The following is a 27,970-nucleotide window of genomic DNA, read 5'->3' as shown; positions in this document are numbered from 1 at the left end:
GCTGCACGCTTAGTAGTGAGAAGACGGAGGACACACAACTTGGTAAGGTGATCTTAGTACACGATGATCCACTTGTATTGACCCTGACTCATAAACTGCATGTCAATGAGATCAACTTGCGCTCTAGAATTGAAGACTTGTATTGACCCTGACTCATAAACTGCATGTCCATGAGATCAACGTGCGCTCTAGAGTTGAAGTCCCTGGACAGGATAGGCTTCACTACAATTCCCTCGTTAGTTGGCGTCTTCCGTTTTCTCTGGCACTCGATGCACATGCACTTAAACAAAAAGACAACTTCCTGGGTGATGTTGGCATACTTCTTATTCAGCTCCTTGATCACCTTGTCTCGTCCTCCATGGCCTGTAGCGATGCGGGCACGTTTGGTGATATCAACGGTCTTTGCGTTTTCGGATTACCTTTTGAACATCACCGCATTGCAGAATTTCAACTTTTTAAGCAGATAAAATTGGCGTCCAGAATATCGCCGATGGTCTTGCTGTATTCATCGTTGGGAAGCAACACACATTTATTGTCTCAATAACTCTTGTAGAACGCACGTTTTAAATTATTATCTAAAGAATTGTTTTTTTTATCACCTGCATCTAGTTCAGCACTGTTGTTGCTGCTTTAATAATAAACAATCATTTAAACAGATATCATTTTGATGTATCATCTGTCTGTTTCAGGTAATCTGTTAAAAATGGTGGGACATATTTCAGGTAATGTGTATGTTACCTGATTTGTTTAGGTAATATGTACGTAACTGAGTGAATCAGGTAATACACGTATTACCTGAAAACGTATACAGATTAACTACAAACGCTACAACAGCTTGCTCTGAATGTGCACGTTAAACAATTCCATCCATCCATCCATCAATCCATCCAACCACTATATTCATTCAAGTGGTTTGATAGTAAACATAAACACGATAGATGTCATTATGTGAATGTGTGTCTTCATCCCCTGGAGGTGGGGGTGGGTGGTTGGGGGCGTAGCCCAATGGTAAAGCGTTCTCTTGATGCACGGTCGGTTTGGGATCGACCCCCGTCGGTGGGCCCATTAGGATATTTCTCACTCCAGCCAGTGCACCACGACTGGTATATCAAAGGCCCATGGTATGTGTTATCCTGTCTGTGTCTGTGGGATGGTGCATATAAAAAAAGAAATCCCTTGCTGCTAATCGAAAAGAGTAGCCCATGAAGTGGCGACAGTGAGTTTTCTCTCTCAATATCTGTGTGGTCGTTAACCATATGTCCAACGCCATAGAACCGTAAATAAAATGTGTTGAGTGCATTGTTAAATAAAACATTTCCTTCCTTTCATCCCCTGATAATCCAGCCATTATGATCCTGTTTCTCAAGGCAAATGATACTTCTACTATGAGAGTAATAGACGATAGGAGATCACTTCCAGTACTGCTTCTAACTATAGGCACTGTTACTGGAGTTAATGCTAAACATATCTAAATTTAGTAAATAATTATGAGTAATTATGAAAGTAATCACTGATTACGATTACATTAGCAATGAAATCGATTACGATTGCGATTACATAGCATTCTCAAACATTGTAATCGATTACGATTGTGATTACATGAAAACATGTAATCGATTACAGTCGATTACGATTACTGATTACGATTACCCCATCTCTAGACTTAGCCAGAAAAAGTTTAGCAATTTGGTAAATGTGCTTAAATAAAAGAAAACTCGTGACTTACAAAATAAAATGAGACACTTGATTTAACAGAGACATCATTTGTCAGTATACTTAACAGAAGATTTTCAATAAAAAATGAAATGTGTGACTGTCACGTCATTAAATGGTGCTTGGGGGTCCATACACGAAAATCTGAAAAATTATCAGTACATACACACGCACGTATGTACATATTTTTTTTCTCTTGACCAAGTGTCGAAATATTTGAACAGTCATAGGCCCGTAGTTTCAAAGTGCGTTTAGGTTTCATAAAACAAACATTCCTTCTCTTCCAACACTATATTTTAAAATACCCTGTGTATCATGATTAAAATGTAGGCCCTTTTTTATGTGCGCGGTTTTGGGCGCTGCACAGGACCGAAATGCGTACGTATCAAACATCAGTTCTATGATTATCTATAGCATGAAATCAATATCTGCTCGTTTTATGCATCGATTTTGTGACATTTTGCGTCCACACCGCGCCAAAAATCTGGCACATTGGAGAAAACCTATTTTATATTGGGACATTAATATAATGTAATGTGGTAGAGAATCCTTTATTATATTATTTTTCAGAATGTCTAAATACCAATCAACAAGCTGTAGGAGGTGTGCATTCTGTTGTCGTGGGGTCGAAGTCGAAGATGTGTGTGGTCCATTATATAGAAAGCGAGTCGAGGAGAACTCGTGTGTTGTTGCTCACAAGAAGTGTATGGTATGTCGAAGTGATATATATTGATATATTTTTACATATTTAAAAGGTAAATAATATCATTATATGTATGACCATACATGCTACCTGTGCCAATACACTAAATGTATGGTGTGAGAAGCACCGATCTCTTGGCTTTCTACTGGTTATCTCAACTGTTTATATTAAAGTCAAAGATACTGACATTAAAAATAAACTTTAGTATGTTGACGTGTTTTATTTATTTTTAGATTTCAGTAAGAAACTTTAAACCTTTCATACATAGACTGTCATGTATTTTATTTTATTTCATTTTTTAAAAGACGTTTTTATAAAGTACATTCTGTTGATGCTGCTATAAATAATATAGTCTGATACATATCATGATACAGGATACCCTAATCGTTATCTGTAAAAAAATGCATCGTTTAGAAGTATGCCTAAGTAGTTGTGAATAAGGTGAACTGTATAAGTAGAACTGTATAAACATCGAAATAGCAGAAGTGAACGTTATTTGATCACATACAAAGAAAACATACATAGAGGATATTTCATGTTTTTTTGACAAATATGATTTATATCTCATTGAGTGAAGTTTACGATCATATCTCACGAGTCGCGCTTGCACGACGAGTGTGGTATGATTGCAAACTTCACAAGATGAGATAGAAATCATATTTGATAAAAAAACCAAAAAAAAAACCAAAACCCCCATGAACTGTTGTATTTATTATATAATTTTTGGCAATTTACCTTTATTTTTAAAATGCCAGCAGCAAAATAGTTCGGGCTTTCTTACAATGAAGATATCACTTTCTACAGTGATAATAACAGATTTTAGAGTGAAATAGTGAAATTTTCATTCTAAAATGTGATATCGTCACTGAGTGACTGATAACACTTTTATTTCACTGATATTTTGAGATATTTCTCTATATGCTATATAATAAAGTGATATTCATCAGCAATAATGACATGATGATGATGATGATCATCATCATCCACATATCATCATCATCATCATCATCATCACCACATAACATTTACATTCATTCCTAAGAATATTTTCACATTTTCCATCTTGGACTGGAAGCTATTGGTTGGCAGCACATTTTAATTGTAATAAACATGTCTTTTTTATTTTTTTAAGTAATCAGTTATGTTCCAGATTAATTATGTCTGTACATATTCTGTAACTAATACCGTTACATGAGTGATAAACTGCACCTCTCGATTTTTGTAAATACTAAAGAAACCATTTGTCTTAGACAACCACTGTAGATGTAACTGCTAAATAAATGTGTACTTGACTCTCAAATGTTACTAAAATGTTTTGTGTTCTCTTGTTGTTTTTACAGCAATATTCAGCATTACTTACACAGTCTACATGTAGATATAAATGTGTCAACTTAGGAGGTTTCAAAAGATCAAAAGTGCAGAAAGAAATAAAAAGAGCCAGAGTAGTTTATACCCTATTTTGAACTTGTAGTGTTCGTTTTTCATTTGTTTTGGTTAAATTTTTTAAAGCATGAAAACAATGGAATTGATAATTATGGGCTGTGCTCATGTTGAATGAATGAATGAATGAATGTTTAACGACAGTGCTTATGTTGAATGCCAGCAGTGGTGCAGATATGTTCATATTTCCTGAACAACTGATATCGTCATTGTTTTGACAGTGCATTCCATCACAGCTGGTTCAATATTCAGTGAGCTCTGTCTTGTGCAACATTAAATTTGTCGAACAAGTTTTGAAAATGGCAGTCTTCCTATAAGCAAATTATGAAGGTGCAGCTTTTTTTTTTGCTTTTTCTTTTTTGCTTTGTTTTAATATTGATATTGAGGAACCAATTTAGAAATTTATTTTCACAAGAAGCAGATGTTGGGGTTTTTTTTTTATAATTTTTTATTATTGTCCCAGAACACATCTGTAATGTCAGAGTTGGGGCCCCGAATTCATTAGTACAGAAACATAGTGGTACACAGTGCACACACACACAATCAAAAGAAAAGAAAAATAAATAGATTTAATTTTTTTTAAATAATAACAATAATAAAACATACATATACATACATACATATACACACACAGGTACCTTTAGTGGGGAAATAAACCAAGTAAAACTAGTTAGTAAAAAGTGAAGGGGGGAAATGGTAGGAACTAGAAAGCCAAGAGGAAGAAGAAGAAAAAAGAATAACAGAGAAAAGCTTTCCACACTAGAACCATCCATTTATATTATTTTTTAAAAGGCTAGCCACGGTCCTCAGGTTTCATCAAATTCTTTAAAAAAACCCAGTTTTTATAGAAAATGTATTTTTCAATATGCAATTTGTCATTTAGTATATTTCTACGGGCTTTAATTTGGTATTTTGAATTTTCATTCTATATATATAGTATTTTACATTAATAATTAGCCATTTAAAAAATCTATCTTTGTCATCTGTAATTCCAAACAAAACTGTATCTTTGTCAAATATAATATGTGTACCTTTCGCCTGTGTCCACAGTTCAACAGTTTTCCAAACTTCATTAACATATGCACATTCGTAAAATAAGTGTTCCAACGTTTCTGGTTGAACATTACAGAAATTGCACATATCTGTGTCTTCACTTGTAAGAAAATTATGATGTTGTGCTTGAGAAGTGGCACTCCACCTATAAACAAATTATGATGGTGTACTTGGGAAGTGGCAGTCTTCCTATAAACTAGTTATGATGGTGTACATGGGAAGTGTTAGTCCTCCTATAAACAAACTATGATGTGTACTTGGGAAAAGACAGTCTTCCTATAAACAAACTATGATGCTGTACTTGGGAAGTGTCAGATCTATAAACAAACTACGATGGTGTACTTGGGAAGTGACAGTCCTCCTGTAAACAAATTATGATGGTGTACTTGGGAAGTGACAGCCCTCATATAAACAAACTAAACTATGATGGTGTACTTTGGAAATGAAGTCTTCCTATAAACAAACTAAACTATGATGGTATACTTTGGCAGTGGCAGTCCTATAAACAAACTAAACTATGATGGTGTACTTGGGAAGTGGCAGTCTTCCTATAAACAAACTAAGCTATGGTGATGTACTTGGGAAGTGGCAGTCATCCTATAAACTAGTTATGATGGTGTACTTGGGAAGTGTTAGTCCTCCTATAAACAAACTATGATGTATACTTGGGAAATGACAGTCTTCCTATAAACAAACTATGATGGTGTACTTGGAAAGTGTCAGTCCTATAAACAAACTACGATGGTGTACTTGGGAAGTGACAGTCCTCCTGTAAACAAATTATGATGGTGTACTTGGGAAGTGACAGCCCTCCTATAAACAAACTAAACTATGATGGTGTACTTGGGAAATGAAGTCTTCCTATAAACAAACTAAACTATGATGGTATACTTTGGCAGTGGCAGTCATATAAACAAACTAAACTGTGATGGTGTACTTGGGAAGTGGCAGTCTTCCTATAAACAAACTACAAAAGCCAGTATTCCGATATATTTTTCTTGCTGGGGTGTCGTTAAGCTATGATGGTGTACTTGGGAAGTGGCAGTCTTCCTATAAACAAACTAAACTATGATGGTGTACTTGGGAAGTGGCAGTCTTCCTATAAACAAACTAAACTATGATGGTGTACTTGGGAAGTGGCAGTCCTATAAACAAACTACGATGGTGTACTTGGGAAGTGACAGTCCTCCTGTAAACAAATTATGATGGTGTACTTGGGAAGTGACAGCCCTCATATAAACAAACTAAACTATGATGGTGTACTTAGGAAATGAAGTCTTCCTATAAACAAACTAAACTATGATGGTATACTTTGGCAGTGGCAGTCCTATAAACAAACTAAACTATGATGGTGTACTTGGGAAGTGGCAGTCTTCCTATAAACAAACTAAGCTATGATGATGTACTTAGGAAGTGGCAGTCATCCTATAAACTAGTTATGATGGTGTACTTGGGAAGTGGCAGTCTTCCTATAAACAAACTAAGCTATGGTGATGTACTTGGGAAGTGGCAGTCATCCTATAAACTAGTTATGATGGTGTACTTGGGAAGTGTTAGTCCTCCTATAAAAAAAACTATGATGTGTACTTGGGAAATGACAGTCTTCCTATAAACAAACTATGATGGTGTACTTGGGAAGTGACAGCCCTTCTATACACAAACTAAACTATGATGGTGTACTTGGGAAATGAAGTCTTCCTATAAACAAACTAAACTATGATGGCAGTCTTCCTATAAACAAATTAAACTATGATGGCAGTCTTCCTATAAACAAATTAAAATATGATGGTGTACCTGGGAAGTGGCAGTCCTCCTATAAACAAATTAAACTATGATGATGTACTTGGGAAGTGACAGTCCTATAAACAAATTATGATGGTGTACTTGGGAACTGACAGTCCTCCTACAAACAAACTAAACTATGATGGTGTACTTGGGAAGTGGCAATCCTCTTATAAACAAATTGTGATGGTGTACGTGGAAAGTGGCAGTCATTATATAAACAAATTATGATGGTGTACTTGGGAACTAGCAATCCTCCTATAAGCCAATTATGATGGTGTACTTGGAAAGTGGCAGTCATCCCATGAGCAACTTATAATGGTGTACTTGGAAAGTACACCTTCAGCTTCAAACAATAAAGGCACTTAGAAATAAAACTAAAAGAGTATTATTTTTGGTATAATTTATTGCTACCTCGCTAGTTAGAATAAATCAAATCGCTTCCTTTCACACTTTATAAAGTATATTTTTGAAAGCATGGAGTGTTAAGTAATTATTAAATGTTACGATAAAATATTTTCTTAGTAATATTTATTTTCAGAAATGTCACATTTAAGAGTACAAAAAGAAAGGTTTGCTTTTAAAGAATGTTATTATGCGCACACGCACGCACGCACACACTGTGTATGTATATATATATATATATATATATATATAGGGTTGAAAATTAGCATTCGCCCAGTCGCCCGTGGCGACCTTTATTGGCTAAGGGCGACTAAGAATTTTACAAAGATAGTCCGTTGGGCGACCATCGATTTTAGGTTCTGGCGAATATGGTGCCAGCTGAAAAAGACAATTGAAACTGAATCGAATGTGACAAAACACACCGTGTGAACTACATATCTGGCAGCTGAAGACATAGAACACACACACACACACACACACACACACACACACACACACACACACACACACACACATTATTACATTTTACTGAGGCAGAAAATTTCCATCAAAGTGCATAGGTTATATATATATATATATATATATATATATATATATATATATATATATATATATATTCTTCTTCTTCTTCTTCTTCTTTCAGAAATGTCACATTTGTATGAAGAGTGCTAAGACAAAAGTTCCAAAAGGCGGGGCGGCGTCTGCGGGTTGTGCTGTGAAAAAATGTACACGCTCGTTCCACTACTACTGCGCGGCCACCGAATCTGACACTGTGACGAAACATCTTGTGGCTCGGTTTAAAAGGAAATACGAGCTTGACCTTTACAGGTGATTGAATAGTCTGTAATGAATCAAAATAATTATTGTCATATTTAATTAAGTATGTGGCCTATTAAACAAACACAGTTCTCATATATGTTATTCAATGTTAAATATTTAATTTGAAACAATTCATCCATGAGCATTTTACTCGTTCATCTGGGTTTTTTTTTTTTTATTGTTTTCTTTTTAAAATTATTATTATTATTATTATTATTATTATTATTAAAAAACAAATTATTGTTATTATTACTATTTTATTTTTTGGTGCCTCATAATTTTATATTACAAACAGCTATGGGGAAGGTGGAGGATTATGATTTACTCCGTATTCAATGTAAATTTATACTCTGCCTATCATATTTGCATGAGACCATTCAGAATAAATTTTAATTACAAAAGTTTAATTACTAACATTTTCACAAGCAGGCTATCGACTTATGCATTCCCTCACCTACCAGCGTACGTGACAAAATATTGATTTCGCAAGGGATGTGTTCTAATGACATTAAAACAAAATTAAACAATAATTTGACCATTTAATCAAATACAAGTATTACGAATGAGTACAAGCGAGTGCCCAGATCCAGCAACTGGCGAAGTATTCGGTGCATATAAAGTTACAGTTTGTTTTCTTTAACTACACCACTAGAGCACGTTAATTTATTACTTACTCATCGGCTATTGTATGTCAAACATTTTGAGATATAGTCTTAGAGAGGAATCCCGCTACATTTCCTCCATTTGTAGCAAGGGATCGTTTCTATGCACCATGCCATAGACAGGATAACACATGTCACGGCCTTTGTTATACCAGTCGTGGTGCACTGATTGGAACAAGAAATAGCGCAATGGAGCCACTGACGGGGATCAATCCTAGACTGACTGCGCATCAGGCGAGCGTTTCATTATTGAACTGTCACACCCCTGCTTGGTGAATATATGCATGGTAAAGTGTACCCGAACCCACACAAGCGATGTTGTACAGTATCAGACTCACGGTTCATCGTTCACTAAGGAATAAATGTACTGTTAAATTCATTTAAAACTACTCGTATTTAAACGCTGGCGATGTTGCAATTATTTACTACAGAAATGATAAGAACTATTTAATTAATGATTTCAATTGTTTGGCCAAAAAGGAAGATAGAAGTTTTGTATCTCGTGTCTTTTTTTTTTAATTATTAATTTTCTGTTATTGGTATTGGGAATCAGATGGAATTTCATCATCGGTCATCGGTTATAATCGGTTTGTACCAACCGATCAATCTTCGATTACACAATCGGTTAGAAGTATATGAACATAAGAAGGATTTAACCAAGCACCTACATTATCATGTTCTATCTACAAATGGCTATTGTTTCTTTTAATAACTGTCTGTCTTCTTTATGTACATATGAAAACAAACCCAAACCCCTGCATATTTATATCAATTCTATTATTTAAACTGGAGAAACAATTACTGTTAAAATATATCCACACAATCGATTAGGGATTTTTATAATCGATCATGATATCGGTAGAGCCAAACCGATCAATGTTTTTTTATTATTATAATCAGTCACTGGAACATAACAATTTGCTATACTCCCTCGCAAGGTCACGTGATTATCATTTTATTCAATAATAGTGAGAGAAAAATAGTGTGCCGTCGTTGAATCTTAGTTTTGTAACAGAGTTCAATGTGATTTACTTTTAAATCTCTCTGTTTGCAACTATTAATTTTCAGGGTGTTTTGTTGTGCAGATCACGAAAATAAGTATCGAAGTAGCATCTAGTCGTGTAAGTTGCAAATAGTTTTAGTGTTTGCTGAATGTTTTTTTAGGTAGGATAGGTGAGCTTTTATTTACTTATTTATTTATTTACCTACTACTACTACTACTGCTGCTGCTGCTGCTGCTGCTGCTGCTGCTGCTGCTGCTGCTACTACTGCTGCTGCTGCTACTACTGCTGCGTTTGCTGTTATTACTGGTACTACTTTATTATTTATTTATTTATTTATTTATTCACTATTTATTAAAAAAATTTTTTTACTACATTCACCTCTACAGATCCACATAAAATGTTATATTTGAACTCTTTTCACCAACACCGGCCATTTTTTAGACCTTAATCTGTTGATATATATTTTTTGTTTCAGAGTAGATGTTGACCACTGTCATGTATATTTCAATTCACGTAATCCATGCAAATCTGCCTATAGTAGATCATGTACGGTACTGTACGACCGTCTCTTTAAAGGGACATGCTGCAATTTTTTAAGATGTTATCGACTAACAGCGACTTTTTAACAATTGTAATTACATATCAAATATATTTTTCTGCATAAAATATTAGTGGCTGCATATGTTCATCGGTTGCAAATTTATGATACATTTTGTTATCCTTACCTCAAAATATTGTACAAGAATTTGTCCTCGTCTCACTCTGGGGTGATATCCATCACAAAGCTACTCCATAGAAAAGTCTGTCATACTAATTTATAAACTACAGCCACAGGGCTATTCAAAAACGACCATGAGAATTCTCCCGCCCACGTGATACCATTTCGTTAAATGTCAGGGTCTGGCCCATGAACTATATGGCAAAATGACGTAATTTGTTTTATAATTAGAGTACGATTCCTTGCACGAATACGAGTATTGCTAGACTCGCCCTATGCCCGAGTACTCAAGTACTCGTGGAGACCCTAAGAGAGGGTGCATTTAACAAATCAATTCAGTTATGGAAAACCACCACCACCACCACCACCACCAACAACAACAACAACAACATACACACTATTTATATTGGTATACTTATAACTATAACAAAACACATTAAATGTTTTTCTTAAAAGTGATGGCACCTTCCCTCTAAAAAGTATTAATTAATTTTTGCTTCAAAATGTATATATGCCCATACACTCCGTATCATTATGCCCCGTGGATGTTGCCGACGGGCTTACTGTCTTTGTGCAACTCGTCTGTCCGTGACGGCTCTAGCTATATCTAGCTGCCGACAGACACAACTTGCCAAGTATATTGTGGATTCACCGATTCCATAAGCTGTTATAACATGATAAGACAGGTATCTACATAGGCGTACGAACTCCCATTTTTGTAGGATGGCAGGCTGGCTTTTGTTTGAATTAAACAAAAATACTCAAATCTGGATAACAACATTTATTCATATTAGCTTTACTACCAAAGAGTTATATATGGCTGCAAACAAATCACTTCAGGACTAATGGGTTAGTTGCACCCTCTGCCCCCACCCCCTGCCTCGTACGTTTATGGGTAGCTACTTCTATTTGACGTTATTCTGGTTTCCAAAGTTCAAGGGCCATAACTCTGTCAAAAATGGATAAATTGCCATGGAAGTCAAATTTGATCTGTAACTGTACATAATAACTTTATACACAAAATTTCAGCTGAAAATGTATGGGAAACAAAAGTCCGGAAAACTATATGTGTGATAGACGGACAAACCATACAGACCGAAGGACGGACACCAAACCTATAGTCCCCTCGGGTTGGACAGATAGGGGACTAATAATTAAAAAATGCCAAAATATGGCGCTTCTAGCTTTGACCCTGCACCTTTGTATAGTCATAAAATGAGTAGAAAAAATATAGTTGAGAATAAAAATAAGTCGACTGGGTAAAAGAAAAGAGTTTTTGTCATCTAAGTTGAATGGAGGATTTGTAGTAGACAGATTACCATTATTATTACGAGAGATAGATGGCTTCATTAGCATTTTAGGTAAGAAAGGTTTGACAAGCCTTCTTTATGTAAAAAAATAGCAGTCCTTTTGATTCCATGTAAGACAAAATTGCCCCCACGTAAGACACAATTGCCCCCACGTAAGACACAGTTGCCCCCACGTAAGACAAAATTGCCCCCACGCAAGACACAGTTGCCCCCACATACGACACAGATGCGCCCACGTAAGACACAACTGACCCCACGTAAGACACAATTGCCCCCACATAAGACAAAATTGCCCTCACGTAAGACACAGTATGCCACATTGTATGCCATAAATGGCCAATATCTTATATTTGTTATATGGTTTGATATAATTTTCTTTCAACGTTTGCGGTGTGGTTTTCTCTTTCAGATATAGATGTTGATCCGAATGATGAAATCACAGGTATCTTGACTGAAGACAGCGACAAAGACGAAAACATATCAGGTACATCAACAGAAAAAACAAAGAAAAAGTAAATACAAATTAAAAAAGAAAGAAAGAAAGAAAGAACGATGCCAAAATTTCTCATTAGATTCAAACTGATTTAAAAAAGAGACATTCTGTCCCTGGTCAGGCACCTGGTCTTTCCAGAAACCGGACCCGGGATGGACATGCCTGAAACCCTAGTGGTATAGGGACATGTTAAAAAAGTTCAAGTTCAAAAAGAGATATGACATATTTTGAAGAAAAAACAAAACAATTCTTAACAAATTATAAATTGTAGTCCAGTTAACCTTAAAACTGGATTTTTTGTTTTGTTTTGTTTTTGTTGTGTTTTTTGTTGTTGTTATTATTTTTAAATTTTTTGGGGGTAAATTGTTATAGGTAAGACATAAGACTATAACAGTTAGCAATGATGCTTTCACTAAATGTTTTTTATTTTTATTTTAACTTTCTTTCAAATGGTACTGGTTACAACAATGTAGATGATGATGAATACACCCCTCCTCAGAAACAGTCCAAAATGACGAAAACAATCAGGTCTACACCATCTACTACGATAACGCAAGCTCACGGTGAATACACCCCTCCTCAGAAACAGTCCAAAATGTCGAAAACAATCAGGTCTACACCATCTACTACGACAACACATGCTGATGGTGGTAATAAAAGCAGTGTTTCTACACCAGAGATGAACAAATCTATAACTGTCAAATTTAAAACATCAAAAGCAGCAAAACAATTCCAACTAGTGCCTCAACAAATAGAGACTTCTCCAAATCTTACTTCCAGGCAGCAGTCTATGGTGAATGGATGCAGACAGAACACCGAGGGAGGTAAACATTATTGTAGATAGTTATACACATATCGCTGTGAAATAATTAGAGAATAATTTATTTTTTTGTTTAACGAAACCACTAGAGGACTTTCATTTATTAATCATCGGCTATTAAATATCAAACGTTTGGTAATTTTGACATATAATCTTAGAGAGGAGACCCGCTACATTTTTCCATTAGTATGTAGGGATCTTTTATATGCACCATCCCAGACAAGATGGCACATACGACGGGGATCAATCATAGACAGACCGCGCATCAGGCGAGCGCTTTACCATTGGGTAAAGTCCCGCGACTAATTAGATAACAAAAAAAGGTAAAGTTTGTTTTATTTAATAACGCCACTAGAGCACATTGATTTTTATCTTATCATCGGCTATTGGACGTCAAACATATGGTCATTCTGACACTGTTTTTTTTTATAGAGGAAACCCGTTGTCACATAGGCTACTCTTTTACGACAGGCATAAAGGGATCTTTTATCTGCACTTCGCACAGGCAGGATTGCACAAACCATGGCTTTTGTTGAACCAGTTATGGATCAGTGGTCGGCGCAAGTGGTTTACACCTACCCATTGAGCCTTGCGGAGCACTCACTCTGGGTTTGGAGTCGGTATCTGGATTAAAAATCCCATGCCTCGACTGGGATCCGAACCCAGTACCTACCAGCCTGTAGACCGATAGTCTAACCACGACGCCACCGAGGCCGGTAATTAGATATTATTACCCCAGTGGTCACTTATAACAAACAAAATATTTTCCATATTTTCTCAGTGAGAAATATTCTGCATTGGTTTAACGAACAATACTATTGGACAATTTGACGCTTACAAACCAATGACTTTGTCGGTACTAAATATGACGTCATTACGATTTGACAAACCCAAAATGACGTCATGTAATTTTGCCTTTACGGGTCTCTGTTTTTGGTGTAAAATTAATAACAAAATGTCATTTTAATGCAATTCATTATAGATTTTGAAGCAGAATAAAGAGAACTTGTGTGTTTTTTTAATTATCTAAAGCTCGTGACAACTGAAAATTATTTCACTCGGGACATAAATTTGATAATAACTGCTAACTCGTTTATTATCCTCTATATAAAGGATATTAGAATAAAGCATATTGACTATACTGTGGTCGGTAATTATTTGAAAATCAGGACTTTAATAATAGCAGCAATATACTGAACAACAACCAAAAAAAAGCCCGCATATATTCATCTAGTTTTCTTTAATTTATGTAAATTAATTCCGTTTGAATTCCATTACTTTAATGTTTATTAAAGGTATCAGTGTTGTGTAAACATTTAAATTTAAGGTCCATTTTGACAGTCTATATACATAATTAATTGTTTCATGAACAAATATACAAAAATATTTGCTTTTTTTTTTTCTGTTCAATATTGTTTTTTAGGATTATCATTTTAAGATTCAGTTTTATTATTATAATAAAACATTGCAGTTTTGCAGTTTTTATAGATTTACAGCAAACAAGTTAAGATATTATAACGTATTAGCGTTGGTACACGCGTAATACATGATCAGGATCATATCTCTGCACAATGCAGTCGAATGGCCATTTGTCAAAATAGTGGTTGATTCCATGACTCTCTATCTAGTGTCTCGTCTGTAGAACGACAGCCACTCCCGAGGAGATTCTTGACTGGAGATTTCATCCTTTTTGCACCGACTCAAAAAGCTCTCCAATTGTTAATGGCTATTGAGAATTTCACTACAATGTATTAGCTCCGTTGGTAGAGCGCTTGGCCCTCACACTGAAGATTCATGGTTCGAATCCCTCGTGGAGGTTGATTTATTTGTTACAGTCTAACGTGATCTTATTGACAGTTGGTAGAGTGATGAACTCTTACATTCCCAACTGGGTGTCCACCAGAGTAACACAGTAGCATATTTGTTAATTTAAAAAAAAATTCAAACACAGAAAACTAAGTCGATGCCCAAGAAACAAACTGTGCAAACAAACCTAAGCAATGAATTGCAGGGTTGAAAATTAACATGAAAACTAAGGTCGCCAGCAGGGCCAGTTGGAGAAAAATCTTACTGGTCCTTCTTAACTTCAACTAGCCCTCCAATTATCACATTGGAATATAACTGCACAGGTAAAATTAAAACTATAGTGTTTTTTGTTGAATAATAACCGTTTGCGTTAAAGAAAACCGATGAAGTGACGTTGAACTTTATAATGAATAAAGTAAAAATTTATATAAAAGCATATTATTAAATTTTAAACCCATACCAACTAAAATAAAAAAATTAAAATTTGAAAATGAAATTCAGTATAGATAAACGTTTGTTTACAAAGTACTATTAAATGAAACATTAAATCTCATTTTCAATACAGGGTAAAAGATAATGCAGTAGAAACAGACTAAATGTAGAACTTCGCGTGCTTTAATAAACTAGTCTGGGAGTGGCAGTCCTCTTTGTGGCGATGCAAGAGGGATGGAATAAACTTTGTGGAAATTCCCAGCAAATGATTTCCTCGGGAGTTACTGCTCTCGTAGACAGAGATCCATGGAATTATCCGCTGTTTTGCCAAATGTTCATTCGACTCTGCTTTGTGCAGAGATACGGCCCTGATCATGTATTTCGGTTGTGTCATTCAGATTACCTTGGATGTTCCATCAATTGCCTTAAAACGTGTATCACACACACACAAAAAAGAGTTAACCTATGATGGTAATTTGTTTTAATGCACTTTTACCCCCAATAAAGTGTTATTTGAGACGGTATGGGTGTAAAACTGAATAAATTAATTATTTTTATTCATTATGTTGGCGCTGTCAAAATATAGAACATGTTCTAGGTTTTCTAGATGATCTGTAGTTCGCGCCAACATAGATGTGGTGTGTTTTGTCACATTCGATTCAGTATCATACTCACCAGACCCTAAAATCGATGTTCGCCCAACGGACTACCTTTGTAAAATTCTTAGTCGCCGTTAGCCAATAAAGGTCGCAACGGACGACCGGAGACTGACAATTTTCAACCCTGGAATTGGTGATATTATGTATACCATTCATTACTAATGATATTACTTCATAACATTATCTTACTGAATGTTTTGCATTTGAATGGAGCTCCTTGTTAAATGATAAAATCTAATACGTACAATGGGCAAAGCCAGTGTAGTACAATACAAACAACTCATCTTATCTTGTCATAAGTCGATGCCTTGATGGCAGTGATAAAACAGTTGGAGTTTGTAGACTGTAGATGGACCTATAACAAGTGATACTTTCTGAAAGGGATCAAGTCGAGTATATCTGATAGAGTTTACTTTTTAGCACTGTTGTTTTACCATCCCAAGAAACGTATGCAAAAGTCAAGTGATGTACAAGTTAAGTAGTGTACTCGCTGAACAAAATCGCGACCTCACAGAAATATAACTTCTAGGCATCTTTCACGAATTGGGTAAAAGCAATTTCATTTTTTAATGTTTGGCCTTAACATTAAACAGCTTAACTGCAGTTTATTTCCTAGACAGATTTGGGTTTGTTATATATGATTTTCTCTTTCAGAAGAAATCCCAAGCCACTCAAATGAAGACAATGAAGATTTTGATGAAGAAAATAATGAAGACACCGACGATGATGAAAACAATAATAATGATGAAGACACTGACGATGATGAAAATAATAATATTGATGAAGGCAACGGCTATGATGAAAACAATGATAATGATGAAGTCACTGACGATGATGAAAACAATGATAATGACGAAGTCACTATCGATGATGAAAACAATAATAATGATGAAGGCAATGGCGATGACTGTAATAAAGATGATAATGACAGTGCTGAACTCGATACAGGTAATAACAATGATGAAAAAATGTTTTTTTTAACGACACCACTAGAACACATTGATTTATTAACCATCAGTTATTGGATGTCAAACATATGGTAATTTTGACATATAGTCTTAGAAAGGAAACCCACTACATTTTCCCATTGGTAGCAAGGGATCTTTTATATGCATCATCCCACAGACAGGATAGCACATACCACGGCCTTTGTCGTGGTACAGTGGCAGGAGCGAGACATAACACAATGGGTCCACTGACGGGGATCAATCCCCAACCGACCGCGCTTCAAGCGAATACTTTCCTTAAAGTGGCGAAGACAATGATGAAGGCAATGGTGACAGTAATGACAAAGACAATGATAGTGACAGACAATGATGAAGATAACATGAAGGCAATGGTGACAGTAACGATAAAGACAATGGCAGTGACAGACAATGATGAAGATAACGATCAAGGCAATGGTGACAGATAAAGACAATGATAATGACAGACAATGATAAACAGATTTTATGATCACGGCAATGGTGACAAATAATATAAAGACAATGATGTGAATTCAGACAATGATGAAGATAACGATCAAGGCAATGGTGACAGTAACGATAAAGACAATGACAGTGACAGACAATGATGAAGATAACGATGAAGGCAATGGTGACAATAACGATAAAGACAATGACAGTGACAGACAATGATGAAGATAATGATGAAGGCAATGGTGACAATAATGATAAAGACAATGACAGTGACAGACAATGATGAAGATAACGATCAAGGCAATGGTGACAATAACGACAAAGAAAATGACAGTGACAGACAATGATGAAGATAACGATGAAGGCAATGGTGACAATAATGATAAAGACAATGACAGTGACAGACAATGATGAAGATAATGATGAAGGCAATGGTGACAATAATGATAAAGACAATGACAGTGACAGACAATGATGAAGATAACGATGAAGGCAATGGTGACAATAATGATAAAGACAATGACAGTGACAGACAATGATGAAGATAATGATGAAGGCAATGGTGACTATAATGATAAAGACAATGGCAGTGACAGACAATGATGAAGATAATGATGAAGGCAATGGTGACAATAATGATAAAGACAATGACAGTGACAGACAATGATGAAGATAACGATGAAGGCAATGGTGACAATAATGATAAAGACAATGGCAGTGACAGACAATGATGATGCTACATTTTTTACTCTAAACAATTGGCATCCAAAGGAAGTACGTAATCTGTGACAATTACACCATATACCAATATGAATACTGTCAGTGTTTTTACACTGGTAACCTAAGAGGTGGATTATCGTAATGAGTCAATGGTAGAGCGATCACCTTAAGTTTAATTGGTCACAGTATCGATCGCTCTTGATGGACTTGATGGCTTTTCCCCATCCCAGCTGCTTATTCGGTAGACGTCTCTCCCTCTCTCACTCTGTCTCTTGTTGGGGAAGGTTGATTTTTGCCCGAATTAAACGAAAATCACCTCTGTCTGTCTGTCTGTATCTCTCTGTGTATCTCTCTGTGTATCTATCTCTCTCTCTCTCTCTCTCTCTCTCTCTCTCTCTCTCTCTCTCTCTCTCTCTCTCTCTCTCTCTCTGTACCAATCGACAAAATAACCATATGTTACACTAACATATGTAGAACGTTTAAAATGTTCTGAGGTATCGTTAAACGATTATTCTTTTTCTTTCCTTTATCTTTTAGATTTTGCAGCTGTAAAATGTTCCTCCAATACAAAATCAAGGCGATGTTTTGATCTAAGTTACCCAAGTACAAAATACGCGTCGCCCCGTGATTCTAATTCTTCAGGTTCAAGATCCAAATCTCCGTCATTTAGAAACGGACGCAAGAATAACATTCACATTGATGCAAAAAGAAAAAAGAAAATCAGTGAATCGGATTCTTCAGAGTCAGGTTCCGAGTCGAACCAGCAGCCTGTTACGACTGGATCTAGACAGAATGGAATACCAAATACAAAGAGGAAAGTAACAGGTAAAATGTACATTAAATGTTTTGTCATTCACAGTTAATCAAACTTCGTGCTGATCTAAATGTTGTGGTACTTTAAATTCAGAACGTTGTCAAAAAGTCCTTTAGATTTTGCAGGGGGGGGGGGGGGGGGTACAGGCAGTACTTGCCCGCTCGCCAAATGCGAGTAAAAGTTAGGACGGACGAGTTAAAAAATGCAATTACCAGTCCGGCGGGCGATCTGGTGGGTTTTTTTAACCGACTAATTTTATTAATTTATTTTCTTTCTTTATTGTCTTTATCATATTGTTTGCATTGAATCCGCGACTCCACATCAGCCATGTCAGAATTCCAAACACACGGTTCAGAATGATGACGAAATACACAAGGATACATGTACCATATTGCCAATAGACTACTACGGAGTTCCGAATAGTGAAAACGGAACCCAGTCCTTGGCTTTTGAAAAACAAAGGCGAGTGAAAAATCACACACCTCAAAACACTTAGGCGAGTGAAAAATCGCTCTTCAAAATGCTAAGGCGAGTGAAAACTAAGCATTATTAATTTATGAAGTAATTGGTAATGGAAATGCAGAGACATAATTATGTTGCAAAAATGAACCAATAAACCAATAATGTTTTCTTCTAATTTTGTGTTGTTTGGTTAATTAGTGTACTTGTTTTCCATTTCAGGAAGGGAGTTATAATTTATTTTTAAAATTCAGGAGTAGTACTATAGAAATATAATTATGGCATGTATACACTGATGCAGACCATTTGAGTTTTTAATTACAATATGTACTATTCAGATAATTTGATGCACGCAATTATATATGTACCTTTTAAGTGTAAGATGGTTTGATGAACAGGCAGCTAAACCTATATAGGAATCAACTTGTCTTGAATTTCATTGTTATGTACAACGAATATGATTAGGATATTTGGGATGGAAAAACCCACTGGTTCCGAGGAGGTGGTTCATGAACTACGACCCAAGCATCTCAGGTGTACCTACTCTTATTATGAAAATAAATGTTTTAAATAACTCGCAAAACGTAGGCCTACAATTACATCAATTGATAGTGTTGGTTGGGACATTGACATTCATGTTTAATTCAACAATTACGCAACCAGTCTCCCTCCCTCAACATTTTGTAACACGCCATTTGACCTACCCCTACAAGTTACGAACGACTCTGACAGCGTTACGTCATTGATCTAGAACGGCCCCAATGTTGTTGATAAAAAAAAAAAATACAAACTCTGACAAAATATTTGTATTTCAGCCAGAGGTTAATGAATGTGCATATGTTATTTATATATGTATATATGTACACACTATAGTAACAGTAATCAATGATCATTGCCGACTATTTAATTTTTGTTTCGTTTGTTAGAAAGTCACAGACCATGTGACTGGAACATGATTGGATGCGCAGTACTCTGTGGCATATTGACCAGTCAGAGATATCGGGGTCATATTATTTTTACTCTTAGAATTCTGCACACACACGCTGGTCTACTTGATAACTTATTACGCATTGATGATGATGTCTAAAATTATGGGGTTTTTATTTTCTTTATTATGGCATCCCACATTTGGAATAAAATCCTTTGTTATGACAGATTTTGTCAGAGTTTGTATATATTTTTAGTGAAATAGGCCCCTGAATACTCGTACGTTATATATATATATATATATATATATATATATATATATATATATATATATATATATATATATATATATATATATAGGCCCTATATATGGTAATTAAAATTCATACATTTTATTCCTTTCATTATTATTTATTTCATTATGATAAATTTACACAATTGGATTTTTTCGCATCTGCCTTCATTAAACAAATCCATAAATATCAGTACTGTGTCCAGCAAGTTAATAACAGATAACACCGTTGGGACGTTTGACAGCTTGAGATAACACCAGGGAACATTTTTGTACTCTACTAGGACCTACCTTTAATTACCGGTAGGTTTCCCTCACGTTTTGTCCAGACAAAAATCATGAACATCCCCCCCCCCCCCCAAACCAACATTACAATGACAAATATTCCACATACTAGACGGTCACCTATATCGAGGGGCGGGACGTAGCCCAGTGGTAAAGCGTTCGCTTGATGCGCAGTCGGTCAAGGATCGATCCCCGTCGGTGGACCCATTGGTCTATTTCTCGTTCCAGCCAGTGCTCCACAACTGGTGTAACAAAGGCCGTGGTATGTGTTGTTAGACTGGCCTTTAATGCAGAACGCTAGGAACACACAAACTGTGACGTAATACACATTAGTACTACATAGTATAGAGAGCGAAAATATCTTGGCTATATCGTAACATCTCCCTTTCTTTCAATTATTTTTTTTTCTTTTTCTAAGCAACTTTACAATAAAAGAAATTACAGGTTTTCTCCCCTTAACAGTCCAACAAGAAACAAAATAAAGTCTAGTCCATTCATTGTTCTGATGGTTGGCGAACACCCAGAAATTATCTCCCCATTAGAGGTCGCGTCGTCACTATAGAGGGTTACGCGTCATTCTAGATTACCCACGATCCATAGCGGTCGGCCATGTTGGAAGGCATCAACACCTAATAATAGCTAGGCCTACTTGTCGAATCTCTTTGTTAGATTTCATTCGTCCTGAACCAACATAATGCCGACTACTTGTGGCATTGTCAGTTGTAATGCCCACTACAGGAGAGACAAGGATTTTTTGTTTTTTTTTGGGGGGGGGGGGGCTTCCTAGCATTATCACGCACCAGGGTGAAGAAACTAAAGAAAAAAGTGAGACGAAGGAGGCTTTGGCCCAAACTTTTAATTTTGGCTTAAGTTTCAGCTGTAAACCGATCGGACCTAGGACATGTCCTATTGATTATCTTATAACAAAAACCGACAGTTCAAACCCAGTTTTTGATAAAATTGTGTGGGTGTGTTGTGCCGTTACAAATATGTACACATCAGTTGTTCCATTTGACTGAAGAATGGAAATGCCATCACACACCTGTAAATGGAGAGATAAAATGTACCTCTGTGTATTGTTCAATGCATCTTCATTTCGAACAATCAAAACCAATGTCCATCTACTTGAATAAAAAAAACCTCAGTTATTTGGACAGGTTACAATATTGGTGGACAAGTATATTTCTAGATGTACTTGTCCTGTGGACTAGTAAAACATTGTGCTTATTTCTATCACTGGCAAGGAATATTTTATATGCACCATCCCAGAGACAGGGTAGCACATACCACATCCTTTGATATACCAGCCGTGGTGCACTGGCTGGAACACGGAATAGCCCAATGTGCCCACAGACAGGGTTCGATCCCACACCAGACGAGCAGTTTACCACTGTACTACGTCCCAGACCCTATGTAACAAAGTAATGACACCTATATAGGTGCTGACAAAATAACTAATCACTAAAAAAGTGTTGTTAAATTATAATCATCATAACTGAATTTAACTTGCAATATTGAGGCCTGTAATTTTTTCCCCCATTTTTTGACTGTGTACACGTTTCGCCCTCCCAGGGCTCATCAGTGCAGCTTGGGTTTCATATCAATTAGTATTGATAAGAAAACTGCAGACGTGTTTTTTGGTGAGTTCTTTGGTGAGTTTGTCATAGTTCACATAGTTTTATAATTAAATTCAATGTCCATAAATCCATCACCAGTGATACTAAATACCTGTAAATGTGTACAGTAGTTTGTATTTGAAAAGTTATTTTTTTTTAGTTTTATTAAAACATTTCACTTTCTTCACTGCCACTCCCTTCCTATAGCCAATACAATACCACTTTCCAGTGGGTGCTTTCTTTAATTTCATACAAGAAAAATGAAACCATTCAAATGGCTTGTGGGGTCAGTCTCCTGAATCGCATGCGATCATTGAATCATCGCAAATACAATATAGTGCTGGATCTTCATCTGATTTGTCAAGTGTAGCACCAGAATTGATGGATCAGTTGGCAGTTCTGGTACACAGTCTTTGAGCAAAGTACTCTGAGGATTTTTCATTTTTTTTTAAGTTCTAGATGTAGTGAAGTTAATTTTTTTAAGTGGTGCATAGTCAACAGAAGTTCGTGATGAAGGCAACATTCAGTAGGCTGGTTCCTGTTTCACAGTGCTGCTTTCCCTTAACCGTACATTGGCTTCAATATAAAATAACGTGGATGCCATATAAGAAAATGATTCGCCAAGTCCTGCTTTACAATTACAATGGGCACAAAGAACTTTACCAGCTTTATTGAAAATAATCCACGAATAAAGCGATGTGTTATTAAGCCGTTGTGAATGCATCACTCTTGCACGTATCACATGGACTGAATCATGGATGTAAACACCAACATTCCTCACCCAACCACACACAAAACGGTCATATGCATCCAAACTTACAATTCTGGAAGTCCTTCAGCGTATAAAAAGGCTTGGCGAAAAATCAGGTAATTTATCAGATCTGCATACGTAAATGATGGATAGAAATGGGGGTCCTGAAGCCATTTTCCACCGGCGATTTTGTAGTGTACGAATCCTGCTTCCCAATATATGCAGTTTTTTCCATATCTGCTTTTTGCCGTCTTATCCAGTGTATCAAAATAATCCTGCACGTTATCAAGATAATGCAGTGTCTACTAACAGTACAAAAATTGTTTTTTTAAAGGACTTAAGTTATAAATCTTAAACTGCGAAGCTCGTATTTGTATACAACAATGAAACGCTATTGTTTGCCCTCCACCATGGCCGGCCTCACAGAGGTATAGGTAATACCCTAGAGTCTCGCTTTAAATAGCTGTTCAGTAGTGTGATTTGAAGCCACTGGTCGTATAAAATTACTTGTCCACCTCTGTACGAACAGGAAAAGTGGTCATATTTTTTTCAGACGATGATGCATTGCACAAAGAATATCTGGACTGCATAACGGATCTAGTATATGACAAAATACAACAACAACAAAAAACAAAACAAACAGTGAATCGCTGAAAAACGAGGCGTTTGTATGTCATTGCCAAAAACCTATCCATTCTCAGTGTGTGGATTTAAAACAAAATTAATTATTTATATATTATTTGAATAAAATCTAGTTGGAATATTATATTTTCTTCCTTTTTAATATGTATGCTATGTGGACATTTGTTTATTTGTGTGTTTTGTTCACTACGTTTTGGTGAGGGGGAGGGTTTAGGTGAGTTCGTCCTACCCCCCATGGCATTGATCATGTTTGTTGTCGATTATTTAATTAATTAATTAATTAATTTTTAATCAATAATTTCACAGACTAAAAGAAAAAATGTTTTAGACACAACACTTTTTAAAAATATTATTTACAGGGCCAGCAGAGTGTATTTGAAAGTGGGGATGGGGTGGGGGTACTTATAGTGTGCTGTTTGTTAAAAGGTTGAGAGAGAGAGAGAGAGAGAGAGAGAGAGAGAGAGAGAGAGAGAGAGAGAGAGAGAGAGAGAGAGAGAGAGAGAGAGAGAGAGAGAGAGAGAGAGAGTGAGTGAGAGTGAGTGAGAGAGTGTGTGTGTGTGTGTGTGTGTGTGTGTGTGTGTGTGTGTGTGTGAGTGAGTGTATTTGAGGGCCTGAACCTGTTGGTGGGGGTTCGCAGCATGCTCACCCAGAATAATACAAAAGAGTACAAATGTAGGGTTTTTTTTAAACTTTAGACTGGCCCTACCTAATATTTTTTAGTCATGTTCCCAGAATTTGTAAGCTATAATATGTATGTAGGATGCATTTTCTTTTTATACTAAGCATATCTGAAATTACTGACAAAAACACTACCAAAGGATGCTGTGATGGTGGTGTAAACAAATAACTCCAATGAAAGTGAAAATGCTGAAATTAAAGTAATTGGTAGGAGTAGCCTGTGTGGTGGCCATGGGTTTACCTTCTTGGTGAGTCAGTATCTATGTCAAGTATCAAAACCATGGGTCAAAATTATGAAGGCTGTTTTTCTGAAACACAGATGTTTAACACCAAATTTAAAATGTGCTGAGATGTTGTAAAAAAATATTAATTTCTTTTCATTATTGGTTATTCTAAAGAGACTGCGGAGCTTGTTTTGCAATGTGAGATTTGATTAAATACTTGAGGCATAACAGAACAAACTGTTTTGTTTTTGCTACTGACCCAAAAACAAACTAACCATAACAAAATACTTTCCAAATTATAATCTAGAATTTATTTACATAAATATTCTGAAACTGGAAATTTTAATATTTGTTCAAAAAATTAATTTCTTTTTTCTTTCTTTCTTTTTTTTGAGAGGGGGGGGGGGTCTCTTTTTATTCTTTGTCTTTTTTTTATTATTGCCTAACTGGACTATTTTGGCCAAATGTAGCAAAATCCCAACATTTTATTTTCCAGTGACTGTTTAAGCCTATAACAGTTTATAATACTTTTACTTGTTGGGGGAGTATGTTGACTACATTGTGATAAATTCTAGCATGGCATTGAAAAAAACCCACACTGTTGGACTGAAAATATAAATACCAGATAGGTATTGTTTATGTACAGTTTATCAAATACATGTACATGCTAAGCAAGTAACTCATCATACATTGAACATGAAACAAGCCATGTGTGAATACTACATGTAATGCATCTCTTGAAATTAATGTAATTAGTGTTAATTGGTGTTGTACCTATATTCATTTTAAACTATTAGTAAACCGTAAGTGTACTTTTATATATAGTCATAATTATTTCTTGCTGCATCTGGTTTTAGAAATCCACATGTGTAAAATAGCAGTATTTTGTTTCTTTAATTTATAATTTATTACTCTTGCAGCCTTTGGAGAGAAAAAATAGTATAATGTCTAAAGCAGTTTTCAATTATTGTTAATTTCATTATCAATGGAAATCATGGAAAGTCATGAATTTTCTTGGTAAATAAGTGTATGAACCATGATAAAGATTATTTACATTGGACTTTTCTTAATACAAGTACTGAAAAGTATAACATTTAGATACCGGTAGGTCAAATAGATTTATGTTAAAACAGGCTCAGTGAAATCAGAATTCCTATCAGATTATGTCATTTTGTACACACAAATTAAATTATTTACATTAACAAATTATAAATATTGAAAAACAATACCACTATCATTTCTAATTTCATGTAAATGTGTATGAAAAAGCATTGTTATATTTCTACTTACATGTGAAAAAAAAAAAAAATTAAGAAAAAAACCCCTATACATTTAATATTTTAAATTTCCTATTTATTTTTCATCATTTGAAAATTTAATATTTATTTCTGTAATTATATATGTATGTTATTGATTTTTTAAAAATTTATTACATGTATACATATAAACATTTTTTTAAATTTTTATTTTACATTGAATACTATGATTGTTACAGTCAATCTGTGAAACCAGTCATTACACGTAATGCCTAAACAAATCAGTCATTTCACAAAGTGCCTGTGACCACCAGGCAATACGCGAAATGACAGAAAATTCCATGCATTTCACGAAATGACTGAAAATCATGACCAGCCATTACGCCAAATGACTAAAGTGCTATCTATAATACCACACCACTCAAGTCCTAATGTAACGCTTTATTTAAATTCAAATTAAATCATTTCAGAAGTTGTACATGAAGATGAAGTTGAATGTTACCAAGTAGTCCGTGTCAAATCATGAAAGTAACATATTGGTATAGAAAGGACACTTGTTTTTGCACACAAGGCTACCATGACAACGGCTGGAACATTGAATTTTGGTTTTGAAACATTTTCAACGATTGGACTCGCATCTCTTAGGACCAGCACAGTTACACCCTGTCTCCCACTTGCAGTGGTATGTTCTAGGACGGTTGGTAAATTGAATACGGCAGATAAAAGATCATCCTCACTCTGCCATCATGTACTGCTTGCAACAGAAGAACTTATGGGAATGGGAACTGTTTTTACGTGCCCATATCCAATGAAGGTTCAGGCACGCCTACCCCGGACTTAGCCTCTGACTTCGCCAGTGACCAATTCCGGCATAGGATGGGGTGGGGTGTGGGGGTGTGGGTGTAAGTTTGAGGTGGGCGGAATTTGGAAAATGTTTGTAAGTTGGGAATAACCATGTCTGGGATCAATTAGAGGCCAAACCAAAAATTAGACTGTTCATCCAAAGTTGAAGGTGATTGGAGCAATTTAGACGGACTGCCAAAAATAAAGGGTGCCAGACTGTTTACAAAAAAATAAACAATTTTTTTGAAATGGCGGCCAAAAAAGTTAAAGTCTGACTAAGTCCACACTCGCGGAGGTGAAGGAGGTTGGTAGGTTGGCGCCGCCTAAGGTGTGCCGATGAAGTCGGTGACGTCAAGCTGCGGGAGGTAACTGCCGGTACGCGGAGGCCGCTAAACTTCTGGCGATGGGACGGTAGTCTTTCCCCGACGCGGTGTAGTAGCCCTTGGTGATATAATCCGGTCCGGCGGATGGTGACGCACACTGCGTTTCGTCCCTCCTGCAGCTTGACGCGATGAAAGGCAAAGTCCCCCTCAGCACGGCTCGTTGGTAAGTGCTGGTAGGCCTCGTGCTTGGACATGCTGATGAGCTTGCGGACGTCCTCTAAGATCAGCGTGACAAGTTGAGCGTAGCGCTGTTGGAGACGGCCGGACTGCAGTGACCCTTGCTCAACTTGTCCAATGTCTGGTTTCGGCGGTAGTGATGGTTGGCTTAGTTTGGCTTGGTGGTCACTCGGGGGAGTGGTTGCCTTCCGCTTCACAACAGCCGTCTTCCGGGCCTGCGTCTCAACGTGTGTCGCCTGTAAAATCGGCGACACAGCCGGAAACGCTGAAGTAGGGGCCGGTGGAGTTGGTCACTGGTACAGCGTGTCACAGATGGCTGTGTTCAAGTCGTCCTGGTCCATTGTGGGTGAAGCTGGAGCATCCGGGGCTGGCGCATCTTCCGATCCAGTCTTCCTCCTCGGATGGGCGGCGTTGGGCGACGGAGCAGAAGGAGCCGCTGTCGGCAGTTTAGCCACCAGTGTTTGCCCCCCCCCCCCCCCCCCCCCCCCCCCGTGCGTCGCCCCTGGCGCACGTCTCCTCTTCCTCCATCGTCACTTCTTCTGTACCCGGTCGCCGTACACCAAGGTCACGGTCGCCCGTGACCCGGTGTGCGACTCGGTACGCCAACAAGGCTCCATAAGTTTCGATCAGTCCCCCCAGTTTCGGGGGGGGGGGGGGGGGTAATTG

The 27,970-nt window shown here is 36.5% G+C and overlaps 2 protein-coding genes across 4 annotated transcripts in view; one reads left to right on the top strand and one right to left on the bottom strand.

Moving 5' to 3' along the window:
- The window catches only part of LOC121378543 (kinetochore protein Nuf2-like), a 98,231-nt gene that overhangs the window by 12,265 nt on the left and 57,996 nt on the right, over positions 1-27,970 (bottom strand). The window lies entirely within an intron of this gene.
- LOC121378542 (putative mediator of RNA polymerase II transcription subunit 24) overlaps positions 12,674-27,970 on the top strand; it is a 32,486-nt gene continuing 17,189 nt past the window's right edge. For both annotated transcript variants that reach the window (XM_041506761.1, XM_041506760.1), the window contains exons 1-3: positions 12,674-12,926; positions 16,474-16,767; positions 18,495-18,782. In XM_041506761.1, the coding sequence (XP_041362695.1) occupies positions 12,698-12,926; positions 16,474-16,767; positions 18,495-18,782 (811 nt within the window). In that variant the 5' untranslated portion in view covers positions 12,674-12,697. The remainder of the gene's footprint in view (positions 12,927-16,473; positions 16,768-18,494; positions 18,783-27,970) is intronic.

Source organism: Gigantopelta aegis, chromosome 8, assembly GCF_016097555.1.
Source record: "Gigantopelta aegis isolate Gae_Host chromosome 8, Gae_host_genome, whole genome shotgun sequence".
NCBI lineage: Eukaryota > Metazoa > Mollusca > Gastropoda > Neomphalida > Peltospiridae > Gigantopelta > Gigantopelta aegis.
Note: the sequence above shows the minus strand (reverse complement) of the source record. Positions and strands in the feature narration are given on the sequence as shown.